The 13635-nt window shown below is 30.7% G+C and overlaps 1 protein-coding gene across 1 annotated transcript; it reads right to left on the bottom strand.

Moving 5' to 3' along the window:
• Nucleotides 1-320: 320 nt before the first annotated feature.
• On the bottom strand, nt 321-4696 carry LOC114194044 (WAT1-related protein At4g08290-like). Its single transcript, XM_028084077.1, has 7 exons — nt 4432-4696; nt 4220-4282; nt 3763-3879; nt 3140-3380; nt 2858-3016; nt 986-1137; nt 321-859 (listed from the first exon to the last, which is right to left on the bottom strand). The coding sequence occupies exons 1-7, from the start codon at nt 4644-4646 to the stop codon at nt 709-711; spliced, it is 1098 nt and encodes a 365-aa protein (XP_027939878.1). The 5' UTR covers nt 4647-4696; the 3' UTR covers nt 321-708.
• Between the last annotated feature and the right edge of the window lie 8939 nt (nt 4697-13635).

Here is a 13635-nt window from a genome sequence, read left to right on the forward strand (position 1 = left end):
TACTTTATGTCTGATTTATTCATATGTTGTCTTTAAAACGTGAGTATTATAATAAAAATGTTGCTTGAAATAAACTTAAAAAATAATAAACTTTCTCTTTGTCTAAAATTAATAATGTGATTAATCTCATTATTAATTGAATTATATAATTTAAATTAAGACTTTCTCTTACTATCTTGATAAGATATAGATGCCATTTGACTAAGTTAAAGTGGTTCTTCAATTAAGTGTATCCTGCTTTCGAGTGTCTAAAAGCTACCTTTGATGCATAGTGGCAATACTCCAAGAATAGACAAACTCTTGTTACATTGTTGTGGTGAAAATTATTTTGGGTTTAAAGATCATTAGCTCATTCGTTAACCCAATCGTGAGGTACTATGCTCAACATCTACACATAGCATACTTTATGACTTTCCCAAGATCTTAAAGAGAGAAGTACGAAAAGAACGATCAAGATATTTTACTTTTTCCATGAATAAGTCCCACAACACTCCTTGATTAGAACACTAACAATAATAACGAGTAGAGTAGATCAGCACCACTCGATTTTGATTCTTCAAATTAAAAAAAAAAACTCTAAAGTGTTAAACTAAAGACTAAAACAATTTAAAAAATCATTTAGTCTTTCAAATTTAACATTTAAGAGCTGAAAATTTATTCTTTTAAGAAGGATATTTCTTTTATTATGGAAAGCAGAAGCAGATTGTACTATTTAAGAGTTGATGAGGTTGTTGGGAGTTCTGGTGCTTCTGTGTCCTTTGTTGCTGTTGCTGATGGGTGTTGGAGGAGTGGATAATCTTTGGCTTTACCCCACACCACTGAGTAAAGCCCCACTACGATAATGGTGGCGCCAATGATACTGATATAAAATGTTGTAGACAAACAAAAAACATCATTCAGAAAATAAAACATTGACATAAAGATTGAACAATGAGATGAATCAAAATAAAGAAGGATTAACCAAACACAACATGATAAGAATTACCTTCCTAGGTAGATCTGTTCTCCTAGAAGAAAGGAGCCAAAAGTAGCAACGTTGATCATTAAGAGAGGATTAAAGGATGTCATGAACACTGGTCCTCTGCTTTTCATTACCAGCCCTTGTACATAATATGCTATTCCTGAACTCATTACTCCCTGCATTTTTTATAACTTGTGAGGACCACTAGTTTTAAATTACACTAATGATCTAAAATATAATTAATATTGTTATTTAATCATTAATAATGATAAATTTATCGACTTTTACGATAGTTATTTAAACTTTATATAATTAGTCATCGAATGATACAATATATATATATATATATATATATATATATATATATATATATATATATATATATATATTACATTATCACTATATGACCACTGAACTCTTTTAAGATTTCAAATTTTGTTTTTTGGAATACAATGATATACAAGAGGTCGATTCACATAAGTTAAATGGAACATTTGCCTTAATTTAATAAATCATTAAACAATAATTTTTTTATGAACAAATAATTATTTTTTTACATACAAATAATAGTTAGTCTTCATACTGATTAGATTAGATAGTAAATTATATAAATTAAAATTTTTTGAAATTTAAAATAGTCATTTTATTAATAAAACCTTAAAATTAATTTTGAATCAGAATTTAAATTGATCTCTGATATTAAAAATTAAGATCTTAACTAATTATTATTAAATTCTAAATTAAGCTTCAATGCATGATTTTTTATTAATTATAAAGACTATTTTAAATACCAATAATATTGTAATACTTAATTCATATAATTACTAATTATTTTTTTAATTATTTTTTTCTAAATTATTTGTTATTTAATAATTTTGTTATACTGTCTTTCTCTCTCTTGAAAAATTATCTTTTATTTAAAATAAGTCAAGTATTTTTTTAACCAGAACATAATTTGATGTAAATAAGAATAGATATTTTTTTTTTAAATATAATTTATTCTTTTATATTAAAAATAATTTATTTTTAAAAAATTATAATAGATTATTTTGTACTTCTTTTCGATAATTGTTTACGTATATGATATCATCATGGTAGAGTAAGTACTAATTGCTCAAATGGACTGGAAATCATCTTTGCACTGTGTGTAATTATTCAGATAAAACTTATTAAATTTCAGTTTAGTTATTATATCATCCCGAATTTGGGTAACAAGTTTATGATATATGATCTATATTACACCCTCTCCTCCAATTATTTCATTCACCTAAATATACCAAACTTTTATTTCAGTCAATCTTAAATTTATTCTAGATTCATGTTTAATATCATATTTTTTTAAATAAAAACAATTTCTGTCTTAGTTAGATAATTGTTTTCTTTTCCTTATCTATTTTGTAAAACTTAATGAGAATTGTTATGAGCAAGCACAGAAACTTTTAATAACCTACTCTAGCCGTCAAAATCTAGCTCCTAGGTCAGATGTGATAAGAAACTAGAAATCACTTGGAACAAAATTCGACCAACAATGGTGGATCAAAAGTCTACTTCACGTGGAGAGGTACACCCATGAAGAAATAATACTAAAGGAGAAATAACATTATTATGAAACAGAATCTAACACAAACCAACAGTGCTTTGCTTTTAAAATAAATTATTAGAACCTAAACAAAAAGGTTTATCGATATACATACATATGTATATATATACATGTTAAAAATAAAAGGTTTAGAATAATATATAAAGAAAATACATAATTAAAGAGAGGAGATTTTGTTTAAACCAGTTAATCAGGTTTTCTAAAATAAATTAGTTATGTCTAACCAATATCTTCATGGTTTAAAATAAATTTAATGTTTAATTAGAACTTTTCTACTGATATAGAACATGACTTACAGCATAAAGAGGGCCATAGAGTGTGTAGTCGAAACCAATAGCCCAAGAACGAGGGTTGTGATCAGCAATCACAGCAACCACAGCACTTTGCAATGCACCCGCCAAGCATATCAACGATGACAGAGATAGTTCCGCAGGGTACCTTTTCACTGTTATGGACTGCACCAATTTTCATTTCTTTTACATTATTATATACCACCGCGAATATTCACTGATCACATTCTATAATGTCATCATAAATTACATCACCGAATATATGCATGTATAATTATTTTTAATTACCTGCAATATGTAAAAGGAGGACCAAGCAAAACAACCAAAACATAAAAATAGGGTCCCTGTGAACCAGTGTTTGTCACCCTCAAGGGAGTGACTTTCATGTTTCTGGGTGCTGTTTGGATTATTTATAAGATTGATTTGGGGACCTTTGTAAAGTGTCATCAACAGAGCCCCACCAAAGGTTACCAAGGTTCCAATTACCTTCGCTTCACTGCGTAGCTCCTTCAACTTTACACTCTCTAACCTGACACAATACGAGATTGTGCATGTTATGTACACGTGCCATAAACTAAGCAATGTTATAAAGCTTTTAGAAGTGAAAGAAAAAGCATGCACGTAATGTTTGAATTACTTGGTAAGGTTATTTTTGCATCTTTGTAAGAAAGAAAAAGCTAGCGTGCAATAACGAGATTTGTTAAAGATTGACAAGCAATCTGAGCACTAATAATGAAAGAAACGTTTAAAACTTTGATCTAATCAGAAATTGACATATGCAAAGAATAACTTTAAACTTTTTTCAGAATTTACTTAAAAATGACACCAACATAATCTCTTTTCAATTGATAGTAATGTAAAAGTCTCTTACACTCATATCCATAGAAATGAATTGAAAAAATGAATGTCACCTGAGAATTACTGCTATCACAAAGGTTACAGAGGGTACAGCGTTCATAATAGCAGATGCAAAAGTAGCAGAAGTGTATTGCATCCCCAAACAAGTGAAGCCTTGGTCAATCACTGGCCTGAATTATCATACACAACGCAGTCAAAAAAACATTTCTTGATTACGTAAAATTCTCCAGATTTCAATAAATAAAGTAATAGCATTTGCAATTATTGATTCTTAGCAATTCAAAACCATTTCCTCCCATATACTCTTTTCCTTTTAATGAAAAATGTTACTTACGAAATAATTATCCCTTCTACACAGGAAGGACATTATAGTTCTCACATGCACAGCTGTACAAGTGTTTCTTCCTTAAATAAATATAATCAAATTATTCTTTTCGTCAAAAATTAAAAATACGATCAATATTTACGTCATGAATGAGAATAATGAATACATAATATTCAGAAAATTACTCAAGAAATGCAAGGGCCTGTATCTGCATGAAGATAGACATTGTCATTTTCGGCCTAATGTTCCTGCAGAAATTAAATACAACATAATTTTAACTAAACAAAGTTGTAAGCTAACAATTATGACAGACAGGAAATAAGTGCTGAAAAATACAATTGTTGATTTGTAACGAGGATATGCATTATTAGTAATTTTATATATATAAGTGTAGCACCTTTCAAAGATAATCGCAAAAGGAGCAAGAACAAACGCAGCAACGGCGTTGCGATACACAGTTAACACAAAGCGACTCATTCCACGATCCAGACAAGCCTTAGTGATGATGAATGTTCCAGCCATTCCGAATTGCAACCCCACACATAACAAATAAGGCTTTGCTAGAACGAGCATGTTGCTAAATCTAGCACCGCATTTTTTATCCATCGTCATTAGTTAACCACAGGGTTGATAAATGTTGCTATGTGTTTGCTACTAACACTAAGAAGCTATGTTGCCTAGTGCATGAAATGGCTCCCTTATAAAGACCAGGAAGGGTGATTAAAACAAAATCCACTGTGCACATTTAGTAGAAATATCTGGGACCACTCTGCTTTTGGTCATTTCATTGAACTAATTGTCCTAATTGTAAAGTTTCCACTGAACAACTAAAGTAAAGATACATTGTTTTTTGGGAGTAACAGACACTGCCTTGCTTGATTCCCTTACTGAATATTTGCGTGTCGGAACAGAATACACATCGGAAGCAGCATGTTTCATTCATGGTTTTAAATTGTGGCCGTAACTTTAAATACATCTTATTCTCTTCACTAACTCTAGTATTAAATTGTGACCATAACTTAAAAAGATATTTTTATTCTCTTTACTGTAGTTTTAAATTGTCGCCACTAGTCTGTTGGCCAAATTTATCTAAAAATATTATGACGAAAAATAAGAAGAAAACTAAAAGGTTCTCTAAAATTAAAATTAACTTCTTCTTTTTTTATCAAATAACATGCTGGACACTAGTATAAAATATGGGCATATCCAAAACCGATATTTTGACAAACAAAATTTTAACAAAAGTTTGAAAGATTACTTTTTTAGATAAAAAAAAATTACTTTATTTTGATTAAAAAATAAAAAATTTATAATTCTATTTATAAAAAAATTGTCAAATTTGTAAAAAAAAAATTGTCAACAAATAATTTTTCTATCCAATATTCACCTATCATATCTACCATGTTAAACAAATAATAATAATAAAAAAAAAAAACATACATAAGACCCTAGGCAAAATGCATGCAACAAATTATAAAAATATGTCCTCTAAAAGGTCAAATCTATTGCTAAAAAATATACTAAGACCCACTCTAAAATATCAGTATCTTCTCTAAAATATCATTACTAAAATATCAGTATCTTTGCTTTCTCCCTTTAAAATATGAAAAGGTTTAAAATTGATATAATCATTTAAAGAATTGCATTTATTTCATCTACTTCTAATCTTCTCATAGATTTTAGAATTAGCACCGAAATCACGAAACACAAAATATATCATTAATAATTCCATTAAGAAAATAAATAATAATGTTAACTTATGTACTATAAAATAATATTGTTGTGCAATTTAGCTTCCAAATATTAGTGTCAATCAAATTGTTAGGTATTAGAGTCAACTTAACCGATTATAATGTGACACAAAAAGGTTAGTTTTCTATAAAAAAAAATTAAAATGCATAAAAATAGTTTTAATTATTTTTAATAAATAAAAATATGTGTTATAGAGTCATATTAGCATCCATTTAGCCATGCTTAAAGAATTTTCTTAATGTTTGATACTAATAGAGTTGGCTAAACCTGTAAGGCCCGTTAAGATTATTCTTTATCTTTCTGTCCTAAACTAAAGGGCTGTCCTTATAAGTGGGCCTAAGGGCTGGTCCGGTAGATAAAATCATTCTTAGTTGTCCTAAGTCACATTTTCCATTCATTTTCAGAGAACCTAAGACTACAGCTGTCAACCCCTCTACTAGGGTTTGCTTCCACTGTCACGTTGAGCTAAGAGAACTTGTGCTCCATGTAAGTATCTCTTCTAGGCGTGTTGGTTCCCTTTTTACCATCTTTTCGTAATTTCGGTTAAAAGCCTCTTCTAACTTCATTTTTCTGGTTCTATCCCACCCCTATTTCAGCCCATAGTTCATCCTTAGAGCTGCTGCGCTCGTGGTCATGCCGTCGAGGTCTTAGCTAAACTTTTTCCAAGTACGGGAAAGTTAGAGTCCGAGTCCTGATTGTTTTATGGCTGAGTTAGAGTTTGTTAGATGTTGTATGCACTGTATGATTGTGTTGAATGCGTGAACTGCCATGTACTGTCTTTTGGGTGCGAGCATGTGATTGTTGCAGGAGGAGCAATGGCGGGATCTGTTAATCTTGCCCAGGCGTAGAGATGGCAAATAAACCCGTCCCCGTGGGTATTGCCCGAACCTGTCCCCATTTTAACGGAGAATCCCCGCATTGACTGGGTATGGGTATGGGTATGGGAAATCCCCGACTTTTTCAATTGGGTATGGGGATGGGTATGGGGATGTACATATCCCCGCCATATTACCCATCCCCGTTCAAATTATTAAAATATTCCTAAATAATTAAATAACCATATATATATATTATTTTTTATTTATTCTAATTATTTGGTTTGTCATGAAACTCATTCACATTTCAATTATATTTTTTATCTTATCATAATCTTTATGTAATTATGTTAAAAATATGTATGTTAATTAAAAAAATTTATGTCTCACATTTGAATATTTCTATTATTTTTTAATATTTTTATTTAATGTATATTTTTCTTTCACATGAAAATGTTTAATACTCTCAATTTAAGTATTTAATAGCACAAACATTTCATTTACTAGGTAATATAAAAAAAAACATTTACTTATAATTCTTATTATTAGTTTTTTATTTTCATTTGAATAACTTTTTTATTTCACTAAAACATTTTTTGTTATTTCTCAACTACTAAGTATATATGTTGATATTTGAAAAGTTTTTTTAGATTTCTAAGATATTTTTCAACTTATCATACCCTTAATTATACATTTATTTTCCTTTGTGCGATTTATTTCAATAGTCTCTCAAATTGTTTGTAAACATTTGTTAATTTTTTAATATTTTTATTTCTTGTTTACTTTCATTATGTAAAATACTATTTCGATATATTTTATTTAATTATTTTTTATTTTTTAACTCATTATCAATCATACTGTAATTTTGTCACTATAATTGTATAAATAACTTTTATTTACTACAATATAAAAATTTAATGTAATTGTCATTAATATTTTTTTATCACCATCCAACATAATTGAAGTTCAAAAGATACAAGATCTATGTTAAAATTTTATTATTATGATTATTATTTGTTCTTTGTATCATTTTGATTAAGTATTGTATTATAACTTTTATTAGTGTATAAAAAAGAGATTCATTAGAATTTAAAAGATTGAAGTAAACAAACATTTAAAATATATTTTAATTTGAATATTTGTTTTCCTCTTATATTTTTAAAAAAATATTTTTAAATTTTATCAACTAGGTTTCATTAATGTTTGCAAATTTAATAAATGTGTTGGTTCTCATGAAATTTTATTTAGTATTATAATCTAAAATGTGAAAAATTATAATTTATCCAAGCGAGAGTTACTCGCCCAGGCGAGACTTGCAGGAGTAAACTAAGGGTTCACGAAACCTCGTCCAGGCGGAGGACTTTGGTTTTGAGCGAGGCCCAGTCTCGCTCAGGCGAGAGCCACTCGCCTAAGCAAGGAGGAGTGAATGCCTGGAATGCTGTTGTGGTCTAGCCCAGGCGAGGGACGTCACTGTTGGGCGAGAGGTTGTCTCGCCTAGGCGAGCCAGGACTTGCCTAAGCGAGCCTGCGAGAAAGTGCCAGCACTAGTCGCGATCTCGCCTAAGTGAGAGTCTATCGCCTAAGCGAGAGTACCCCTCTCGCCTGAGCGAGGGCTCTTGACTTGAGCGAGATGCACTGCGGGTTGAGGGACTTTGCTAAATTGTAAATTGTGTTGTTGGTTTATGATGTGTTTGTGTGATGTATGAAATCTGTGAAATGAAAGGCATGGTATATTCTGTATTATAAATTGGATAGATGTGATTGAAGGATCTTGGCATGTGAAATCAATGAATGGGTTGGAATTAAAGGGGCATGATATTGTTATGAGATGAGACCCTATACTCATGGGGTGGAAATGACCAGTGGTATGGATTCAACATGGGATTCAGATGAGGATTCATTTTCAGGGGTTTGTACGAAATTGTAAGCAAGATTAATGTTCTCTCATTGTTGATGTATGATTTTCAGTCCGTGTCAGTGTGTAATTCCTTGGAGTCTCTAGGTGAGACCTCCGGGGTTACGCTTCAGTGGTCGGGACATAATTTCATGACCCCTGTTAGTGGGTGATGAGTTCGTATTTTTGCCCTCATTTAATGTTTAATTCTGGGTATTTAATTGAATTTGTGTGCTTAAAGAGTGATTTAATTGATAATTTTGATAATTAGGTTGTTTGAGCTTGTGTGATAAAAATGTCTTAAAAAGTGATTTTTAGCTGCATAAATTATTTTTGGATATTTTAACGTTTGTTGATGCAGCTAAGTTTTAAGCTCATTTAGAGGTGTGGAAATAAATTGATTAAAGCTTCATGACACCTTAAAGATAAATCAAAGAATAAGAAATTATCAAAAGCACAAAAATTCAGGCCAAGCATTGCATGAAGACGACAAGAAAAACTTGAAAAAGTGAAGAAGTTTGGCTAAACCAAGAAGAGAGCAACAAAAAATTGGACCTTGCAATTTTCTTTATCTTTATGATAGAAGATAATTTGGGAAAAATATATCTTAGATATTTTATTTGATATTTTTAAATAATTATCTTATTTAATTATATCATAAAATATTAAAAGATAATAACTACCAAATCTTTTTAAATATGACAAGATCTTCTTGAATCTTTTTAGTTCCACAACAAACAAAAATATCTTGAAGATATTGGATTATTTAGAAGATAATTTAAGGAGATTGCAAAAGGTTGATTTGGAAAATTAATACAAATACTAATTGGTGATAATTTATCATATATCTTTAATTAATTAATTAATTTAATTATATTAGATATTGATATTATCAACCAATTATATTTGTCAAATAGTTTATATCTCTCCAAATATTTTTAAATATTTATCTTTATCTTTATTTTAAAAGATATTTGAGAGATTTTAGCAACATAAAAGCCTAGTCCAATTCCTATATAAAGAGACCAAGGGAGAAGCAGAAAGGACAAGCTCGGGACTTCGGAGTTTTGGAACCCTTAGGGGTGCCTAATTTCGTTTCCTTTCTCTCTCTTTTCTTCTCTCTATTCTTCTTTTTATTTTGTATTCCATGGATTGCTAAACTTCTTGGGTTGATTCCATTGTAATTTCATTATGGATTCTGAGGTTAGAATGAATTAATTTCTTTGTTCTTTTTATTATTGTTGAGGTTTTAATTGATCTATGTCTTTTATCTTTGAATCACATAAAAAGTAATGATTTTAAATCTATATGCATATTGATCATACGAGTCAAGGGTTTTTAAATTTAATTGAGACTTTACTTTGATTTTATTTAGAAACTTTCATATGATTAAATGAGTTTTTACCAATAATTGAGACTTTACTTTGATTAAAGGTATTTACTCTAACGAAAATTAATTGAGACTTTACTTTGATTAATTAAGCTTTTTATTTGGTGAGGAGATAAAAGAATAGACATGATTAGGCATAGTAAAATTTGATTGAGACTGTACTTTGGTTGAATTTACTGTGGATAATCTAAAAGTTCTCACTTTTAATTGAGACTATACTTTGGTTAAAAGTGAGAACGCCAACAAATTAATTGAGACTTTACATTGATTAATTTGTAAATCTACAACAATAATTAATTGAGCAATAATCTTTAGATAACCGATGATGAATCTATTTTGAAAAAGCAATGGAATCAATCTATTTTCTTTACTATTGTTTTTATTTCTTTTTATCTTTTAAACTTTATTTCTATCTTTGTTTATATTAATCCCCTATATTTTTTATTTTATTTGACTAACTCATTTGTATAGTTTTATAAGAACTAATTTGTTAAAAATCAATTCCGTGTTCGTTGGGAGACGACTTAGGGTTACTTTACCCTTTCTATTTTCTTGACTACTATCTTAGCAATACTGAAGTTGCTATAGTTTAGTAGTATTAATTTGATCGCGTCAACGACAGCGGTATCAAATTTGGCGCCATTGCCGGGGAACACGGTTAGAATTTTTATCATTTTAGTTCTTATTTTTATTTTTATTCTTTTGATTTTATTTTTTTATTTTTGATTTTTATTTTTTGTTTATAACATTTTCTTTTCTCAATTTTTGTCCTAAGATTTTTTTTCTTTAGTTATTTTATTTTATTTTATTTAGTTATTTTTTTAAGCTAGTTTTTGTTTGAGGAATTTTGTTGGGAAATTTGTGAAACTAGTTGGGAAAAACTTTGGCTAAGGAAAGATAAGGTACTTAAGTTGTCCATTGAGACGCACCTCTCTTTCCTGGAAGTCTACTCAACAAGCTTCAACTTATTTCTTTTCAGAAAACCTCTTTCAAAAATGCAAAATAATTTTTCAAATGAAAATAATCAACAGTGTGATTTTCAAGTGAATTATGATTACTATCCACAACAACCACGTGATTTTCAGCAACAAATTGTCACACCTACTTCTACACCTGATATAAGTGGGTTAACTTTACGACAATTTAATGATCTATATCCTAGATCATCTTTTATGGGATATGAGCAACAACCATATTCTGAGTGTCCACCTCAGCAACCATATGTTCCAAATAGTTTTCATCAACAATATGTACCACCACAACAAGTTGAAGCAACCAATGGACCATCCTACAGGGAAGTTATGATATTAATGGGTGAAGTTATAGAGAAATTACAGTCCATGGATGAAAGGTTGCGAGTTGATCAAAGATGCAGAAATATTGAGCAAGAGTGGTACGAAAATAAGCAAATATTGTCTGATATGTTGAGGGATGCAAGTAAGAACAACTTCATAGAATTACTTGTAACTGTTAATACCACCCCTCAACCCCATCAGAGATTTCCTGAAAATCCAGGTTTTAATGCACTTCATCATGAAATCAAAGTTGTGCTTCTGAAGTTGGCCATCAAAGCTGAACAAATGTCTGAAGATTTGAGTCAGCTAATGAATGATGCAGTGAGAAAGGTAACTTTGGAAGATATGATGAAAATGATGACTGAAATGATGAAGATGGATCAGACATATCAGAAAGAGATGATGAATGCCGCGACACAAAGCTTACAGAATCAGTCTGAAAAACCAATAGCGGAATCACATCACATTGATATATCTACTGATGGATATAATGATTTTCGTAGTAATATGTCTACTGATGGACATATCAATTTTGCTAAAGATGTTGCTGATGAAGTAATTGAAGATTCTCACACAAACATATCTACTGATGGATATGTTGATGATGCTCAATGTGAATATAAAGTTGTACCCATTGATGAGGATATGAGTACAAATGATCATTTTCAAGAGCAAAGTTGTGAGAACAATACAATGGAGGAACCAAGTGCAGTTGAACAGCCTACATGATAAGTGCCAAAAATGAGTAATTTTCATATGAAATGAGGGCACTTATGTTCTCAATTTGTATTTATATCATGATTAATTCTCCTTAAACCTAGAATAGAATGAGCTTCCAAGTTCTTTTTGTTGAAAAGAAGTCACTTGATCCCTGTTTTGGTAAATTTCAGGTACAATAGAGTAGAGAAAGGAAAGAACTTAGGAGGAGCAAAGGAGAAAGCAAGAAAGGAAGAAAATAGAAAAAAATGCTGTCAAGGTCGCTCAAATTTAAGCATGCTCGCTTAAGCTAAAACCATTGCCGCCATTCTCGCTCAAGCGACGCAGGAGCTCGCTTAAGCGAGCGCTCGTGTAGTGAAGACCTTCCTTTGCCGCCATTCTCGCCCAAGCGAGTTCAGATGCTGCCAATCTCGCCTAAGCGAGATCCTTTCTTCAGCTTGAAGTACTCTTGCTCGCCTAAGCGAGATGTTGGCTTCAGCACATCTCGCCCAAGCGAGAGGCTTTCTTTGGGATGAAGAATGCTGTCTCGCTCAAGCGAGACTTAGGTAGCTTGAGCGAGACTTTGTGGGTATATATTCTTCATGCATCAGAAGGTGATTTTTTAGCTTGGAATTTTTGGAGAAGAAGACGTTCGTGCTGCAGAGCTGCTACCAGGAGCATTACAGTTTCTCATTTTCTTCTTCTTCTTCTTAGCTCATAGGATTTTGTTGGCTACCATGAGTGGCTAATCTTCTCCTTTGGGATTGAATGTAATCTACTCGAACTTGGATGTAATCTGGTGATATTTATATATAGCATTTCTGTTTTACTCAGTATTGGTATTATTGTTTTGCTCTTAATGCTTACTTCTATCTGATCAATAGATGTTTTGATTTTGATTTTTAGATCTGACTGGAAAGTATTTCTGAAAATCTGATTTGAACAATGATACTTGATATACTGTGATGCTAGGAATAGATCTCAATATATCAATTGCTTTTAACACTCGACCGTAATGCTGGATAGTTTGTTGAATATGTGAGGAATCAATATTCAGGAAACTAATCTTATGAATTTTATACGCGAGGGATCGGTATAAATGATTTTTGAGTGTGCATCAATATTGGTATTTTCAGATGTTATATATTATATTCATTCAGATTACAAACAAAGGAGATAGATGAAATTCAATCCCAATTTCTTTTACTGTATTTTTCTAAACTTTTCTGCTTTTACTATATTAATTTCATGCAATAGTAATGTCAAATCAAATTAAAATCTTTGTATATATATGCTGATCGAGATAATTAGTTATTTTAACTGAATCCGTTCCTCGTGGGTTTGACACTCCTACTTTAAATCATTATACTATAGTTGACTTTTGGTACGCTTGCCAAGAGGCCAACAAGTATTTTTGGCGCCGTTGGAAGCTCATTCTATTCTAGGTTTAAGGAGAATTAATCATGATATAAATACAAATTGAGAACATAAGTGCCCTCATTTCATATGAAAATTACTCATTTTTGGCACTTATCAACTCCCCCCAACCTAGCATCTTGCTTGTCCTCAAGCAAAGTAACAAGATTAACACCATTCAAAACTAAAACTCTGAAATTGGTTATTGAGAAATCATTTTCACAGTTCCTTACTAGACAACTTTTGCATTCCAAACCACAGATTCAAAATCAAAAGCAAATGGTGAGTCCAATTATCGAACAGCAGTAGGATAAGAGTGCAGCCAATTTTTCAGGGAAACTAAT

The sequence above is a fragment of the Vigna unguiculata genome, chromosome 8 (genome assembly GCF_004118075.2).
Source record: "Vigna unguiculata cultivar IT97K-499-35 chromosome 8, ASM411807v1, whole genome shotgun sequence".
Classification (NCBI taxonomy): Eukaryota; Viridiplantae; Streptophyta; class Magnoliopsida; order Fabales; family Fabaceae; genus Vigna; species Vigna unguiculata.

Excerpts from the sequence above, each read along its gene's own strand:
- LOC114194044 (XM_028084077.1), bottom strand. The coding sequence starts at position 4,646 with ATGACGATGGATAAAAAATGCGGTGCTAGATTTAGCAACATGCTCGTT. Across the intron at positions 4,283-4,431 it reads TTTGCGATTATCTTTGAAAG|GAACATTAGGCCGAAAATGA; the intron begins GTGCTACACTTA and ends TAATTTCTGCAG. Across the intron at positions 3,381-3,762 it reads GTGATAGCAGTAATTCTCAG|GTTAGAGAGTGTAAAGTTGA; the intron begins GTGACATTCATT and ends GTATTGTGTCAG.